At 45.0% G+C, this 18,940-nt stretch overlaps 1 protein-coding gene across 1 annotated transcript in view; it reads left to right on the top strand.

Annotated features, from left to right (window-relative positions):
- The window catches only part of LOC141204977 (uncharacterized), a 48,902-nt gene extending 41,346 nt beyond the window's left edge, over positions 1-7,556 (top strand). Inside the window, exon 9 of the mRNA XM_073664019.1 lies at positions 3,803-7,556. Coding sequence (XP_073520120.1) covers positions 3,803-5,241 — 1,439 coding nt within the window. The 3' untranslated portion in view covers positions 5,242-7,556. The remainder of the gene's footprint in view (positions 1-3,802) is intronic.
- Positions 7,557-18,940: the final 11,384 nt, after the last annotated feature.

Below are 18,940 nucleotides of genomic sequence, written 5' to 3'. Positions count from 1 at the left end.
TCACTGCCGAAAACACCAAGCATCAAAAAGTCAGCTGCGAGAAGTCAGGCTGTGTAATCGTGACGATCTTCGTGGCGACACACCCGTGACACCAGAGCAGCGAAAAACCTATCCACTGACTGGAGAGCCGGGGAGCCCGGGGGAAGAGAGAACGCCCAAGATTGTGGGTCCCCTTGTAGGAGCGAGATGACAATTCCCACCCTTTGTTCTTCACTCCCCGATGACCGAGGCCGCAGCCGAAAGTACAACTTGCATGCCTCCCGGAAAACAAAAAACTTGTCCAGTCCCCCAGTGAACCTGTCAGGGAGAGCTACTTTAGGTTCTGGTCCGGCTTGTTCCTGAGGATACAAAACCTTGGACCTAACGTCCGCCAGCTCCATGGACAAACTCTGCAACTGCCGAGCTAGACCGGCTACTGGATCCATGGTAGCTGGAGAAAAACTAAGTGGTCGGTGAAAATGTCACGCTGTCTCTGTATACTGGAGGTAGGGGGCCTAAGCTGACCCTAACCTGGGGCCCTGACTAATCCCTCAACCTGGAGGTACTGTTAAAGGTACAGAGGTCCAGGCCGCCAGCGTAACCCCTACCTCCTGAGGATCCCTGCACCTAAGTAATCTAGTCCTGAGAAGGACCCCGATCACAACAAAAGGGGACAAGTAATAATATGCCCACACACAGTACTTAGACGAACGAGACAGTACAAGGGAAAAACCAAAACCACCTTGCATACAAAAACTACACCACTACAACAGAGGGAACACCAACGGGAAAGGAGATAAATGATAAAGCGAGGAAGGGAAAAAACACTCCAAATACACTTATCTCTGAAACTCCAAAAATCCGCTCTGTTAGTCTGCATGAAATGCTTTCACCGACACTTCCCTAACAGACCAGCAGGCATTTGAAGGAGTCTCACTACAGCAGCATTGATTGCAGTTGGCGAGGCTGGACCTCGTCTAGCACAGAGAGAGAGAGAATTAACTCCCTCACTGCCGAAAAACACAAAGCACCAAAAAGTCAGCTGCGAGAAGTCAGGCTGTGTAATCGTGACGATCTTCGTGGCGACACACCCGTGACAGAAACGGAGGTCTTCGGAGGTAAGTAAGACGACCCCCTCTCCTCCTGCTATCTCCTATATGCCGCGATCACTATAGATCGCAGCATATAGAAGACAGCAAAGGGTTAACATCACTGGGACCTGATCTAATCAGGTCCCGATGATGTTCCCTGTCAGATCTAACGCTCTGCACCGGAATCGCAGTGCTTGCAGGACGCTGGGGGTCCTGAGCACTGCGAGACCACCCACCGTTTTTAAACGTCGGCGCTGCACAGAGCCCAGCAAGCGCCGACGTTTATCTACAGTGGGCGGTCGGGAACCGGTTAAAAACGGTGGAAGGAGGAAGGTTAATAGGAGTAGGGACACTGGAGATTAGTCCTGGTTAAGGTGCAATACGAGCTTCCTGGAAGGTCTGTGGATGACCACGTCGAAGGGTCCCCCCTATGGAAAAAGGAGGGGATTGGCTTAATGGCAGATTTTAGAGGTTACCTTCATGGATTATAAGGATTGTAGTTGGAAGATTTTGATGCAGAGAAGGGAGTGACTTCGCTCCTCAAATTACTGCCATTTCCTACTAATCATTTTTCCCTGCTCTCTTTGTCACTCAATACAGGTTATCGCCTTCACCCTATACAATTGGAAGTCGTCCCCTTCTCTGCATCAAAATCTTCCAACTACAATCAACCACTACAGGTACATGAACCTCCCCTAGGTAACTAGGATCTCTCGCATTTGAAGCACAAACCGACTCTTGTTTCTCTACAGTTTACCTGAATCTGGATAACCCACACCTGACCAGACCTACCCAACCCTTTATACATCCAATCAGGTCATTTTCTATCCTAATGATCCATGAAGGTAACCTCTAAAATCTGTCATTAAGCCAATCCCCTCCTTTTTCCATAGGGGGGACCCTCTGACGTGATCATCCACAGACCTTCCAGGAAGCTTGTATTTCACCTTATCCAGGACTAATCTCCATGGTCCCTACTTTTATTAACCTTCCTCCTTCCACCGTTTTTAAGCTTCCCAGTCACCTTTTAAAATAGAATAATTATTTTAAACTTTTTGTAACTTACCTATTTAATAAGTTTGGTAATTTTTTAATATCCTCATTGTTATTACTTTTTGTCATACCCTACGTACCAGAGCAAGTTCACTTATTTTTAACATTGGAAATTCTCAGACAACTGTGGTAGTTGGCCTTTCTTGCAGAAGGCATAGGGCATACCCATTAGAGCCACCATTCTATTTATTTATTTAATAATACCCTATATACAGTTGTACACTACTGTCTGATCACATGGCAGGTTAAGAAGGGAAGGAGTACCACTTAGCTATTTGAATGCGGATTTTGCTGGAATAGTTTGTGGACACAATGTATTCGAGGCACTGTTCATGGTCACCTGGCATCTAAAAAGATGGTCACATGAACAGGCTTGGCGCTATCTACTCCATTTTCCAGATCCCAGGGATTCTCTTACTCATCACCCTTTAACCCCTCTACATGGATCTGGACACAGAGACCCCCTAGGCTTGGGCCATGGTGTTACCTGCTGTTCTGTGGAGTGAGATGGCAAGAAAAATAGTCAGGTAGCCGGGTCAGAACCAGGAGGGCAGAGAACATACAAAATCAGAAGACACAGGAGTAGTCATTAAACAGGCCGGGGTCACAACAGAAACAAATACACAAGCCGGGAGCTGAGCACAGAGGACTAAACCAGAGGAGAACAAGGCTGTATCTGGCAGCTTCCGGCAATATGCTTCCAGCTTTAGTAGGGTCCGGTGCTTTCCAGTTGGCTGAAGCAGGGAGCAGATTACTCCAGCTGGACAGCACACACACCCATACTGCCAGACTTGATGGTACCACAGGTCCCAGACACCCTAATCTTAGTGGCTGGACAGAGCCTGTGCCGCCCAGAACTTCTGGTTCTAACGTCTCCTCCATTACCCTCGCCGCCTGGTGACAGAAGCAGACGTCACAGGAGCAGATCCCAGAGGAGATGGGACACACCATTTACATAAGCCCTAATATGACAAAATGGCAGAAAATCAGAGCAATAGAAATCCCCATAAACTGACTACATTATGGAAATTATAACCCTCAGTGAATTAATCTATGAGAGTAGTTACTATTTTGACTCCACAGTCACTTTCCACAAATTAGCACGCAGACGATGTTGAAGTGTGAAAATTGCAAATATACCATTTTTTACCCAACACATAGTGCCCAGATTATGCTCCATGAGACACACACCATAAGTTAAGTGGGTTCCTCTCACTATAGTAATGTCAAATACATGGATGCTAAATGTGGTTTGGGCGCACTGCAAGGCTCAGAAGTGGGGGGGGGGGGGATCTGACTTTGGGAGAGCGGATATTGCTGGATTGGTTTATGGAAGCCATGTTACTTTTCCAGAGCCTTTGAGCCACTAATAATGTGGAAACCTCTGTTTTTCCACTGACAGATGATGGACCTGAGTGGGGACTTGTTTTTTGTTGAGATGAGTAAACGTTTTTATTGATATTATTTTCGCCTACATAACATTGGTGACTTTTTATTTCATATTTGGGAGGAAGAATGAACAAACAGTTGAACACCATGGTCTACTGCTTCATGCTATGAGGTTTTCTATTAGACTGTGAACTGTCATTGTCTTGGTGAATAATTATTTTTTTTACTTAACTTGCCATTTTTACTGACCGTTTAAGTAGAAATGTTAAAATTGGTTTTAATCTTGGCAGATGACTGTACCAGGAGATCAAAGGGACAGCTGACATCTTCAATTTTAAAATCAGATGACCTTGAGATCCCACAGGATACGATTGAAGTGAATGCCATTACTCCAGATATACCATCATCCCTTCACAACAAAGATCAGTCATCTAATCCTTTGAAACACGTCCTGTCTTCTAATTCATTACCGACCACTAAGGAAAATCAAAGTCATATAATAAGCATTAAAAAACAAACTGCTCCTAAAGCAAAGAAGGCATGTTCACGTTCAGAATTTGGAGATTGTTTTCCACTCGAAAAGTCTTTTTTTAAACATCAAAAAAATCACACAGCGGAGAACGGATTTTCTTGTTCCAAGTGTGGGAAATGTTTTAACCAGAAATCAGTTTTTCTTAAGCACCAGAGAACTCACACAGGAGAGAAGCCTTTTTCATGTTCAGAATGTGGGAAATGTTTTAACCAGAAATCAGATTTGGTTAAGCACCAGAAAACTCACACAGGGGAGAAGCCTTTTTCATGTTCAGAATGTGGGAAATGTTTTATCCAGAAAGTTCATCTTGATAACCACCAGAGAACCCACACAGGGGAGAAGCCTTTTTCATGTTCAGAATGTGGGAAATGTTTTAACCAGAAATCATATTTTGTTAAGCACCAGAGAACCCACACAGGGGAGAAGCCTTTTTCATGTTTAGAATGTGAGAAATGTTATAACCAGAAGTCAGATTTGGTTACGCACCAAAGGAATCACACAGGGGAGAAGCCTTTTTCATGTTCAGAATGTGGGAAATGTTTTAACCAGAAGTCAGATTTGGTTAAGCACCAGAAAACTCACACAGGGGAGAAGCCTTTTTTATGTTCAGAATGTGGGAAATGTTTTATCCAGAAAACACATCTTGATAACCACCAGAGAACCCACACAGGGGTGAAGCCTTATTCATGTTTAGAATGTGGGAAATGTTTTAACCAGAAGTCAGATTTGGTTAAGCACCAGAGAACCCACACAGGGGTGAAGCCTTATTCATGTTTAGAATGTGGGAAATGTTTTAACCAGAAGTCAGATTTGGTTAAGCACCAGAGAACCCACACAGGGGTGAAGCCTTATTCATGTTTAGAATGTGGGAAATGTTTTAACCAGAAGTCAGATTTGGTTAAGCACCAGAGAACCCACACAGGGGAGAAGCCTTTTTCATGTTTAGAATGTGGGAAATGTTTTAACCAGAAATCATATTTTGTTAAGCACCAGAAAATTCACACAGGGGAGAAGCCTTTTTCATGTTCAGAATGTGGGAAATGTTTTAACTGGAAGGCGCATCTTGATTGCCACCAGAGAACCCACACAGGAGAGAAACCTTTTTCCTGTTCACAATGTGGAAAATGTTTTAACCGGAAAGCGAATCTGGATCGCCACCAGAGAACCCACACAGAAGAGAGGCCTTTTTCCTGTTGAGAATGTGGAAAAGGTTTTAACAAGAAATCAGATTTGATTTAGCACCAGAGAATTCACAAAGGGGAGAAGCCTTTTTCATGTTCTTAATGTGGGAAATGTTTTACAGGTAAATCAACTCTTAAAGAAGTTGTCCGGTACTTTTTTTAAATTGCCCAATGTATTCAGCATGTGGGCATAAGTATATTTGTAAATACCTTGTGTTGCTGAAAAATGCCTGTTAGCGGCGCTATCGGTGGCCGCTCACAGGCCTCACGTGACCCCGCACTGACGTCACAACAAGTGAGGCGTGACTCAGCGCTGGGGTCCCCGCGGTGGCTTCTGGGTTGTGGGCGGGGTTATTCCCGCGTCACATCCAGCATCCACAGCGTGCTTTCCCAATGAATGGGGAGAGGGAGAGCGCACGTTTGATGCCGGGTGTGACGCTGGGGAATAACCCTGCCCACAATCCAGCAGCCACCGATGGAATGCGGAAGAGAGACCCTCGGCTGTAGCCGTGACGTCAGCGGATGTCAGTGCCGGCTGCAGTTGAGGTTCACGTGATGCCTGTGAGCAGCCAATGATAGCGCCGCTCACAGGCATTATCTGCAACACAAGGTATTTACAGAGATACTTATGCCCACATGCTGAATACATTGGGCAACTTAAAAAAGTACCGGACAATCACTTTAATAAACATCAGAGAAGTCACACAGGGGAGAAGCCTTTTTCATGTTCAGAATGTTTGAAAAGTTTTAACTGAAACATGTATCTTCCTAATGGGGTTGTCCACTATTTGGGCGACCACTTGTCATTCCTCATGTTTGGCCTCATTAAAATAAAAACATTCATACTCACCCTTTGTGCCGTCGCCGTTCCAGCCGTGTCTGCACTCGTGTTCCTGGGGCTCATGTGAGGTTGTTACATCACACGAGCCCTGTGTCCAATCAGTGCCAGCTTCACTGTCCCTGTCTTCGGACGTATTGAACATCAACAGGAAGCCAGGGCTACAGCTGCTTTCTGACTTCCTCTTATTGTTCAATGTGTCCAAAGGTGGGGATAGTGACTCCAGGGCTGAGTGGGCTCAGGGCTTACATGACGTATAACAACGTCCCCCCGGACACGCAAGTGCTGACACCGCTAGAAAGGCACAGGCATGTGAGGTTTGTATAATTGTTTTTATTTTAACAGGACTAAACATGAGGAATGAGAAGAGGATGTCCAAGTAGTAGACAACCCCTTTTAAAGATCTCCCACACAGAGAGAAGCCATTATCATACCTAGAGTGTGAGAAATGAATTATTGGAAAATCGTATTTTGTTGACCATCAAAAATAACTCGAGGGGAAACTATATATGTTATTGACAAATTGTACGTACGTATTGTGTCTATGTAAATCAGAGCTGTGTGTATATAAATATGCATATGTAGCAGAGCTGTGTGTGTATGTAAATGTGCGTATTTAGCAGAGCTGTGTGTGTATGTAAATGTGCGAATGTAGCAGAACTGTGCGTGTGTATGTAAATGTGCGTATGTAGCAGAGTGGAGTGTGCATGCACTGTCTATGCAGCAGTGTTAGAAAGATCACAGAGGCAGAGCTCATCCTATTTATTGCCGCAGGGCCGGCTCCAGGTTTTTGTGGGCCCCGGGCGAAAGAGTCTCAGTGGGCCCCTTTAGCACATACCACGATTCATGATGCACAGATACGGCGGAGAAATATAGGTATACAACACAGGGCCCAGCCTGCCACCTCATTCTTCGCATATGCAGACATGCACGCGCACACACACACAGTACGCTGACACGCAGACACGCGCGCGCACACACACAATTCGCAGACACACTCGCATACAATACGCAGACACACACAATACGCAGACACACGCACACAATGCGCAGACACACACGCAAACACACAATACGCAGACACACGCACACACAATACGCAGACACACGCACACACAATACGCAGACACGCACACACACAATACGCAGACACGCACACACAGTGCACAGACATGCACATGCACACGGTACGCAGGCATGCACACACATACACACATGAACATGGTACACAGATATATGCACACAATAAGCAGACACGCACAGATACACACACATACATATTTGAACACATTCTTAAAAACATATAAAACAGATATAAATATACATACACAGACATTCACATCATACATGTACACACACATAAGAAATATTTTTTTATATGGGGATTGGGGAAGCCTCGCTCACCTGCCCACTGGCCTGTGTCCCGTCCAGCTCCTCAGTCATGTGGCAGTGCAGGGCCTCAGGCGTGTCACATGGCACTGGACCATCAGGGGGGCCCACTCGCCGTCTGGGCCTGGGCTGCTTCCCCGGCATCTGTGCAGGGCCGCCAGTGCTGTTCAAGCCCTGCTCTGCTACATGCAGCAGCAGTGTGCGGTCAGTGTGCTGCTGCTCCACCAATCAGGCCCAGTGCTGTCACTTTCCAGACATGGCCGCGCGCTGTGCGGCTGTATCTGGTAGTAATGATGTGGCAGGTGCGACACACAAGTGCAATTAAAGGTGCAGTGTCGCCCCTGCGTGTCATTACTACCAGACACAGCCGCACAGCGCGCGGCCATGTCTGGAAAGTGACAGCACTGGGCCTGATTGGTGGAGCAGCACCACACTGACCGCACAGTGCTGCTGCATATAGCAGAGCAGGGCTTGAACTGCACTGGCAGCCCTGCACAGATGCCGGAAAAGCGGCCCAGGCACCGATAACGAGTGGGCCCCCCTGATGGTCCAGGGCCCCGGCACCTGCCCGCGGACGCCGGCCCTGGATTGCCGTATTCCTTTCCCGTGGGTATAACACTACTCCGACAATGCAGAGTAGGGGACCACACTCCAATAAGACTTTATTGGGTCAACAACAGTTAATAGCATATATTACAATCCCATTGGCTCACTGGGGATTAGAATTACAGCGACTTTAGGGCATTCAGGGCCAATTTTCTGCCATCTACCAGGATGATGAAGATGCCCCACGGGACCTTCAGGATTTTAACAGTGTTAGTGTGGAATAATGGGCCAAAATAACATCTGAGCAATGCATGTGACTAGTTTCTCCATACAGGAGGCATCTGGAAGCGGTCATCGCCAACACAGGCTTTTGTGTGAAGTATTAAATAAACTTCAGTATGTGAGTTAAATACTTATTCCCTGTGTCATTTCTCATTATTACATATAACTAGTAGTGAGCGAGCTAGTGACTGTTCGGGTTCGGCTAAATGAGCCGAACAGTTTATTAAAAGTTCGGGTACTAGAACAGTACCCGAACCCGAACACAGACTCCATTCATTTTAATGGGGGAGCCGAACATACCTGGTTACCTGCACTGTCATCTGCATGACAGCGCAGGAAACACAGGCTCTGATCAGCGCTAATAGCGGTCAGAGCACTGTGGGATCATGCTGACAGATGTCAGCATGATCCTACAGCTGTGATAGTGACCCGAGGTAAAAATCTTACCGCGGGTCACAGGCGCCAGCTGATGGGACTGCTACAACCATCAGCCGGCGCCTACTGTGTTATAGCAGAAGATGAGGCCCCTCAAGTTCAAAGACCCCATCTATGCTATATAAGTCTGACAGTTACTTTAGGTCAAAACAACAACAGCTGAATGTTCCTTCCTTGTATCAATAACGTGTCCTTGCTAGAAGATGACGTGTCCTTCCTAGTAAGATACGCCTAATTAAATGTTTCAAGGCATAAGAGAACAGAAACTAGTTTTCTTTTTTTGCTTGCATAGTTAAATTGTATAATCGAACTATATATGGTAAATCCTTTTCCTGCCTCCAGGGTGCATATAAACCCTATGCTTTGAAATAAAGTTAGAGCTTGTTGACACATACATCCTGTCCTGTGTCTCATTCTCTCCGATATCGTAATCCAAGGATAGAAGACCCAGAATGCAGTGACGTCAGCTGGCGCCCAAACAGGGACCTTGAGTTAATCTACCCAGGGGTGCTCGACCGGTCCGAGACGTGGGACGAGTGAAGCTCTCTGTTGGTGATATATACAGCGCTGAGGTAAGAATAACTGTTATATTCTACCTAAATTATATCACTACATAGAAGAGACTCCCTCACCCCCGAGCGGTCGGCTCCCAGTTAATTCACAGATTGTTGTCTGGCTCAGGTCCCTTTGAACCAGTAGAATCCCCTCAGATAAATTGTCAGTCCTGCCTTCTATCCTTTGGAAAAACTTAAGAATGAAAGTATGGATCCGATGATTGTGTTGTGGGTGTGTCTCGGGATCGGTGTTTTTGGTCTGTTTTTCTGGCTGGCGTATAAGTCCTGGAAGGCTAATAGTGGTGTGATCCAGAAACCTTTGTGGCCCATTGTCTTAAGTGACTGAGGAGTCTACTCTATGTGAGGAGAACCAAAAGAATGGGGAAACAAAATGCCAAAGAAGGCATTACAGCCAAAGACTTAGTGGTACGCAGAGAAGGGAAACAGGCACCGATTGGTATTGACAAAATATTGTGTAAAGCGGGAATGAATGAAAATGGAGAGATGAATGGAGAGAAATGGAAATCCTTCTTTAACTCCTATCATGGATGGCTGAAAGATAAGGGTCTGCTGAAGACAGTGGATGTATGGATGAATGCATGCGCTCATTTTGAAGGAAAATTGAAAAATTAGGAGACGGATGTTACAGACTGACAAAAACCGGAATGACAGATTTTCCTCCCTGTCCGCTCCCGACGTCACCCCCACCCCAGTATCAGAATTCCCAGGAACCTAACTGCTGGGTTTGCCCCAGATGTGGACAGCAGAACCCCTTGACAGTAGACATCTGTGTGGCATGTGGAGGACCGAGACCCCACCCAGCTAGTCTATTCCCAATGAGGACGGTAGTTGTGCCAGGAGCACCGGGAGCAGCAGCAGCGGGGGGGGGGACGCAGTTGTTCCAGGTCAGGAAGCTCGCACAATGTTAATGTATAGACGATGGAGTCCTTCAGAGCAGTTGGCGTTGATCTCCCAGCTGCCAGATCCGTCCCAGTCCCCTATGGGTTTTGCCTTAATGATAAGAACTATACAGAATACGTACAATGCAACTAGGTTGGATCTACAGGGGGTAATTAAGGGAAAATTGGCAGATGAAGCCCGCTATGATAGGTTGATAGATGAGACAAAAAAACAGTATGCCAATAGGACCGGACCCGTAGAAGCAGAATCTAATGATGCAGCATCTGGAGTCCTATTCGCAGCAGCGTTGGTAAAGGCATGCAAAGAAAGGCAGGCAGAGAGGCAGGTTACACTAGAAGACCGGGTTCAAGGTAAGGAAGAAGACCCCAAAGATTACTTTTGGGCACTAAAGAGAACTTGGTCAGAAATGGGATTCATTCCCGAAAATAAGACTAGTGAGAGGGTATTAGCAAGTGCTTTCATGAATGGACTAAAGAAGGGGATTGCAGAGAAGGTAAAAGCAAGTAGACCAGACTGGAGATCAGTGAAAGCAGAGGATTTGGCTAGAATAGCCCAGGGGGCACAGCATGACATAGCGCAGGCAAAGAGAGCTGCCAGAGTACACATAGTAGAGACTACCCCTAGAAACAACAGAGGCAAAGGACGGACTGCAGGAGGAGGACAGAGACTATGTTACGGATGTAAAAAGCCAGGACATTTTAGAAAGGACTGTAGGACCAACCCGTATCCAGATGCTTAGAGTACGGGTCCTTCAGCCAACCAAACAACGCCCCCATAGGATGAGGGTAGCTTGCACATGAACCCCCTCATCTCCTTACCCCCAACTCCCAGTTGTATAGTGCAGGGGGACATGAAATCGATTTCCAAGTAGATACGGGGGCCGACAATTCAGTAATTACGCAAGGTGATTGGCCATACACTGACACTGATTTTTTACATCATGTCATTGCCACCCCCTTCAATTCCCCGTCTATCCTGCTCCCTGTCACTAAGAGAATTCCCCTGTTCAAATGATGGCACAAGAAACGGCAGGTTTACCTACTGTATTTGAACATGAATTAGAAAATGCAGATTTTGAATTTTTTGTAGATGGATCCCGTCATCAGGACGATTCAGGTACTTTCCATACTGGATATGCAGTTGTCTCCCTCAATGCAGTAATCAAGGCAGAACCAATGCTCCCACACCAATCGGCTCAAGAGGTCGAACTTAGGGCCCTAACCGAGGCCTGTAAACTAGCAGAAGGTAGTATTGTTAACATTTACACGGATTCTAGGTACGCATTCGGTATAGCGAATGATTTTGGTCCCATATGGAAGTCAAGAGGTTTCCTGACGGCAGCAGGACACCCCATTAAGAATGCTGATGCAGTCCAGCAGTTAATTGATGCACTACAACCACCCAAAAAGGTAGCTGTCATAAAGGTAAGAGCACATACCAGACGCACCGACCAGGTGAGTAGAGGAAACGCGATGGCAGATGCAGCAGCAAAAAACAGCAGCTTGTAAGCCGCAACAAGGGCCAACAGTACGTCAGTTAAGTGCCCCTAAAAACCCCTTTGTGTCGGAGGACATCTTATCCCAAATGCAGGCTCAGGCTCAAAAGGAGGAGGTTGATAAGTGGTTAAAGGAAGGTGCATGCCTGAATGAAGCAAATGGGGTATGGGGGAAAGGGACACGACGATGCCTTCCAAGGGCACTGTACCCAGCGGCTGCCCAGATACTAAATGGGCCGACACACCAATCTAAAACGGCTGTGATGAGTGTGATGCAGAAACATTGGGTGGCACCAGGATTCTCCACCTGTATAGAAAGCCTGACACAAGGGTGCATGATATGTGCTACACATAATCAGGGTAGAGTAGTTAAAACACCACCCAAACACCCCCCCCCCCCCCCGGCCCCTCTATCCATTCCAGAGACTGCAAATTGATTATATTCAGTTGCCAAAGTCAGGATCATGGGAATATGTGTTGGTCTGTATTGATTTGTTCTCAGGATGGCCAGAGGCTTTCCCGATTGCCAAAGCCACGGCTGCGGCAACCACAAAGAAACTGCTTGCGGAGGTGGTCTGCAGGTATGGGGTACCAGAGGTAATTGAGAGTGACAGAGGTACACACTTCACAGGTGAAATAATGAATGAAGTCATGTCAGCTCTAGGAATTCAACAAGCATTCCACACCCCATATCACCCGCAAAGTAGTGGTAAAGTGGAAAGACTGAATGGGACTTTGAAATTAAAAATTCAGAAAGCCATGGCTGAGACAGGAAAACCATTGCCGGATTGTTTACCGCTTGCTCTGTTTTCAGTAAGATATACGCCCAATAAAAAGACTGGACTCTCTCCATATGAGATATTGTTTGGCAACGTACCCAGCCTAGGGTGTTTCTTTCCGCAAGCATTAGAAATGAACAACCATGTGCTAAGTTCCTACGTGAGGGCTTTACACAAAAAGATTAAGCAAATACATGATAATGTCTTCAGTTCTCTTCCAGATCCAGATCAAGACTCTAGCAGCCATACGCTGCAACCTGGAGACTGGGTGGTTATAAAAAGACACGTGAGGAAAAGCCTAGATCCACGGTTTGATGGACCCTTTCAAGTTCTGCTGACCACAAATACAGCCGTTAAGCTAGAGGGAAAAGAGACCTGGATCCACGCATCCCATTGCAAAAACATACTAGGAGAACCAGCGGACAAAGAATGATGACATTGTTTATACTTACCTGCATACTCACAACCACAGGTGCATGGACTAGGTTGAGCACCACAGATGGAGACGACAATAGATTCATTAAGCACCATCTTGCTCTAATCGATGGACTGAAGGAGCAAAACCAGGCCATTGCTAATTGTTGGATATGTACACATGCCCCTGTGACGTCCACAAGCATACCCTTTCTCGCTGTCCCAGTCTCATGGGAAGAGATAAACTTTTGGGTGAACTGTTCAGATACTTGGGCCAATAATGCCACACAGACTGTGGAATACCACTGTTGGGATTCCCGTAGTAGGATGGACAAAATTTCCGTGGTGGCAAGGGAACCTGACGGGTCAAATAATTCCCAGGTTGTATTTAGCTTTTAAAGGAGGGGAGTGGGTACCTCGTAACAAAACAAAAATTACTGATCTAGGGAAAATACCTGAACAAGGATTAAAAACGGGACAAATGATACCTGTGCCAATGTACCTGGCAATCTACAGTGTAACGAAAGCTCAACTTATCAGAAAGGTGCACCTACGTGTGGCAATCCTGATGCTGGCTATTGTTCCCCTATAGGTCAAGGGCCTGGGTGGTATATGATGTCAAATGTTTCTAAGTTTGTTGATTTAGTTCACCATCTAATACTGCAACATTCAGCATTATGGAATCTCCCCTCATCCATGTATTGGGTATGTGGAGACAAGGCTTTCAAGTGGCTCCCAGTAGGAGTAACAGGAACTTGTACGTTAGCCAGATTGACACCCGCAACTTTTATTGTTACTCCAGACCAGCTAGATCCTTTGTCTATCCCAAAACATACACTGCATAAGCGATCAGCAGACAATAAAGAAAGACCAAGTGGGAGACCCCATATAGTTCAAATGGGAGGGGTAAACAAAATTTTCAGTGCATTGTTTATATACCCTATGTTGACACAAATGTGGGATAAATTAGTAGAAGCTACGGACTATCTTGATGATCAGATTTGGGATATTTTAGAAGTAGTTAACGGATCTCTTGCAGTACAGAATCAATTGATTATTGTCACGAACCAACATACCCTTGTACTAGATTATTTAACAGCAGCACAAGGAGGGATGTGCCAGATAATAGGGCTCGCATGCTGCCATTACATAGACAATTCTAGTGTACTGACGCTGAAGCATAAGTTGGAAGACGTTGTAAAATTAAGGAAGCTTTATGATGAGGCCAACCTCAAGAATCAGGATTCCTGGTGGGCAAACACCTTTTCCTTTCTAAATCCCGCAAATTGGTTTAAAGGTATCGGTGGGTGGTTGGCTGGTATAGTACAAGCTATTTTTCAGGTTTTGCTAATGTGTCTTGCGGTTTATTTGGTTTTTAAGCTTTTTCTAATGTGTATTCAGTGTTGTACTAAAAGAAAATATAGAGATTCATATTGATAAATGAAGGAACAAAAGGATGGAATGTTATAGCAGAAGATGAGGTCCCTCAAGTTCAAAGACCCCATCTATGCTATATAAGTCTGACAGTTACTTTAGGTCAAAACAACAACAGCTGAATGTTCCTTCCTTGTATCAATAACGTGTCCTTGCTAGAAGAGGACGTGTCCTTCCTAGTAAGATACGCCTAATTAAATGTTTCAAGGCATAAGAGAACAGAAACTAGTTTTTTTTTTTTTGCTTGCATAGTTAAATTGTATAATCGAACCATATATGGTAAATCCTTTTCCTGCCTCCAGGGTGCATATAAACCCTATGCTTTGAAATAAAGTTAGAGCTTGTTGACACATACATCCTGTCCTGTGTCTCATTCTCTCCGATATCGTAATCCAAGGATAGAAGACCCAGAATGCAGTGACGTCAACTGCCATAGGAAATAGCAAGCCCAGGCGCCGCTGGATGGGAGCAGTAGCCTCTCATCCACCAGGGCCTGGGCTGAAAGTAAAAAAAAAATGTTAAAATTAATAAAAAAAATATATTCAAATAAACACATTACACTCGCCTACACCTTGTCCCTGATGTTCTCCCCTGCAAAAAAAAAATAAAAATAAAAAACACCATAAACTCAGCTTACACCTAGTCCCGAATCCAATGTCACCTGTAATAAAGGTAAAATAATAAACCAACCTTGGAGGCGTGGCCTGGCCATACATGTGAATGGAAGTGTGTTAGAAGAGCTGCTGGAATAAGCAGATTGCCGGAGGATCCACTGGGCCCCTAACTTCATAAAAAGCGGTATTACCCCTTCTATACACATCCTAGCACTTACCGGTGTGCATAGGAGGAGCGATCATGGCTGGAATAGCGGCGGCGAGACGACGGGGAGCAGCAGCAGGAGGGAATGGAGGCATCCAAGATGACGCAGGCTCCTTTGCAACAGGTAGAAGAACAGGGAAGTCAGTGGCTGCAGGCTCAGCCCTGAGGCTGGCTGGATTTGCTACATTTCCAGACACAGGAGCCAGCACTGTCAATGAGGCACAGACACAAATCATTGAGGTGTCTGAATTTCTCTGAGAGCACAGAGAAACAATTAATGACACTGATGAAAATGACTCTGAAAGTTCCAGTGCCCCACAGCCTCAGCCAGAAATCACTCCTTCCCACCATAATACAAATCAGCACATTAATGAGCCCACGATAAAGGATGTGTTTATAGCTGTAACACAGTATGGACCTGCTTTAGCCTCACTTAACAGACAGATGGGAGAGATTAAAGAAGAACTTTCTTACATGAGGCAAGGGATACAAAAGGTTAATGACCGCACTACAGCAGCAGAGGGCAGAATCAGTGATCTGGAGGATAAACAGCCTCAGATAATCAGGGACATGACGAACAGATTATGGCCCTATTAGCTAAAACAGATGATTTGGAGAACAGATTCAGGCAAAATAATATAAGAGAGATTGATGTCCCTGAAAAAACATCAATAATCCGAGTACTTTGAGACATGGTTACGTTCTTTGTTTGGGACTGATTGCCTGTCTGCCCTCTTTGCTGTAGAAAGGGCGCACAGGGTGCCAATCCAGCCACTGCCACCGGGAGCTCCTCCACGTCCAGTATTAATAAAGCTGCTGAACTACATAGACAGAGATGCTATCCTTAAGGCTGCCCATGATAAAGGGGACATCTCTCTATTAACGGTCAAAGAATTTCCCTTTTTCCCGATTGCTCCACTGAAGTTTTAAAACGTAGGGCGCAGTTTCTTGATGTAAAACGAAGGCTGCGCAGTCTGCAAACCTCATACTCCATTATTTATCCTGCGAAACTTAGAGTGGCGGCTCTGGGAGAGACTTTCTTTTTTGAACATCCGAAAGACGCACTCCGTTGAATTGATCTGAATGAGCAGAGGATCCGTCAAAATCAGTAACTTTGAACCTGGATAATTAAAGATACATGCCATCGGAGTTTCCCGATTCACTGTTGGGGTCATATCCTTTGCTGCCTAACCCACGGCCCAGTGGACACAACTATCCTGAGCTATATCCGAATATTGCAGGCCCCCAGGAAGTGTTTGACCCTTTTAGTTTTAAGTTGATTGTTCGCTTGCCTTATATACGGCTACAGGATGGACTGGTGACTTTCTTCATCATGATTGAATGGATGGATTAATGTTTGTTTAAATGTGTTTGTGGGGTTTTGTTTCTATAACTTATTATCTGGTTCTGCAAATACTAGCGGTCAAGCCGACTAAGTGGAAATACTGTAAAGAGGGTTATAAAAGGGAAGAGAAAGGAGGGATACCGCACAAGTCACCTGTATTTTTCAATCCATATATAACTAGATATCATGGCTGATAAAGTAAAATTCCTCTCATGGAATGTCAGAGGTCTGGGGGACTCCTTAAAGAGAGCGGCGGTCATGGAACATATCCGGGATCACCTGCCTGCAGTGGTGTGTCTGCAGGAAACGCACTTTGGAAAAAACTGATGTGGGCATGAAATATTCATGGATTGGCCACAGCTTCCACTCTACCTTCTCCACATATTCTAGGGGGGGGTTAGCATCCTAGTACATAGGACTATCCTTTTTGAATTAATTGATTCCAAGATAGATGGAGAAGGCAGATTTGTGGGCATCCACTGTAAAATATTTACAAAATAAATTCTACTTGTGGCAGTCTATGTTCCTCCTCCATATAACAACATTACTTTGAAAAATAATGGTCCACTAATGAATAAGATACCAGGAGTCCCAGTCCTTTACATGGGAGATTTCAATAATGTTGTTCATCCCTTTTGGGATAGATATTAATCAGACCCTGCTACAAAAACTGCCCCATAACTATGTTTGGAGAAATACTATCAGACCTATCATTAGTGGACATATGGAGTCTCAAATATCCTAACACTAGACAATTTTCCTGATATTCTAAGACACATAAAACATTTGTCGCGTATTGATATGGTATTGGGCACAGAACATATTTCCCCCTTGGTAAGAACAGTGGAATATTTACCCAGAGCGCTATCAGATCATTCACCCTTGCTGACTACTCTTTGTTTTTCACCCCGGCCGCTGGATTCTCTGACTATATCGGCTTCAAATTATAGATATTACGCTGATCACATCGACCTTAGAACATTATTTTAAGGAAAAGGACAAACAAGTGTCGCAAAACACATTATGGGATGCCATGAAAGCGTGCTTACGAGGAGTCTTAATACAGGCCATTAACAGATCCAAAACTAAGACAAAACAGTTCGGGGAGGTTTAAGGGATAGAGTTAGATCTACAGAAGAGAAATTTGTACTAACCGGTGTAAAAGAGGACCTGATGGAGTGGGGAGAGGCACAAGAAGTGTACACCACACATATCAAGGAAAAAGCTAAAAATAAACGCATGTTTGCCCAGACACACTTCTTCAAGGAGGGGGAGAAGGCAGGACACTTACTGGCCATGATGGCAAGAGCCCAGATGGGGAGTTCTTTTATTGGTGCTTTGAAGGACAGGGAAGGAGCGGTAGTAAACCAGACTGACCAGATCTCAAACAACCTGCTAGAATTTTATAAAGATCTATATACATCCAAACTGCAATTTAATAAAGAACAAATCTCATCCTACTTGAGGGAAATCAAACTACCGACATTCAGCAGTAAAGATCAAGATTTTTTAACTAGACCACTACCGCTGGAGGAGTTACAAATGGCAGTAGCCTCTATAGCTAATAACAAATCGCCAGGACTAGATGGGCTTCCCACAGAAATATATAAAAAATTTGGAAATATTCTACTTCCCCACTTACTGGCTACCTTCGATGAAGCGGTGAGGGGGGGAACCCTACCCCATTCAATGCAAGAGGCGGTGATAGAAGTCATACCTAAACCAGGTCCCTTTAATCCCTGACTCATATAGACTCATATCTTTATTGTCAACTGATGTTACAATTATTGCGAAGGTTCTGGCGTCTAGATTGAATACAGTAATTTCTACAGTTATTCATACTGACCAGTCAGGCTTCATGCCTGCTAGATCCACAGCGGTTAATATCCAGAGATTGTTTCTTAATCTCCAATTGCTGGTGGATGGTGATGGGGACGGGGCAGTATGTTCTCTGGACACCGCTAAGGCATGTGATTCTGTTGAATGGGAATATTTATGGGCCGTGTTGGAAAAGTTTGGTATAGGACCTAGTTTTATTTCATGGGTTAAATTGCTATATAGTAGGCCGATGGCTAGAATACGGGTAAATGGACACCTCTTCCTGGCTTTTGGACTGAGTAGAGGTAAGTGCCAGGGGTGCCCGTTGTCCCCCCTGCTCTTTGCATTGGCCATTGAACCCCTGGCATCGGTTATCAGGGAGCATCCAGGAATAGTTGGGTTTCATAGAGGGAATAGTGAAGAGAAGGTCGTATTATACGCAGTTTCTATAGCAATGGAAACGATAGAAACATTTGGAAAATACTCTGGTCTGAAGATAAACTGGAGCAAATCAGTTATACTTCCATTGGATATTATAGATGAGAATGCTTCCCACTACATTAATTAGGGTTTACAAGTGGTATCGGAGTTTAAATATTTAGCATCAATATATCGGCAAAAATAAATGATTATGAGAAGTTGAAAC

The sequence above is a fragment of the Phyllobates terribilis genome, unplaced genomic scaffold (assembly GCF_046119375.1).
Source record: "Phyllobates terribilis strain yellow unplaced genomic scaffold, ASM4611937v1 Scaffold_136__1_contigs__length_4911898, whole genome shotgun sequence".
NCBI lineage: Eukaryota > Metazoa > Chordata > Amphibia > Anura > Dendrobatidae > Phyllobates > Phyllobates terribilis.
The sequence above is the reverse complement of the archived record's forward strand: the minus strand, read 5'-3'. Positions and strand labels throughout refer to the sequence as shown.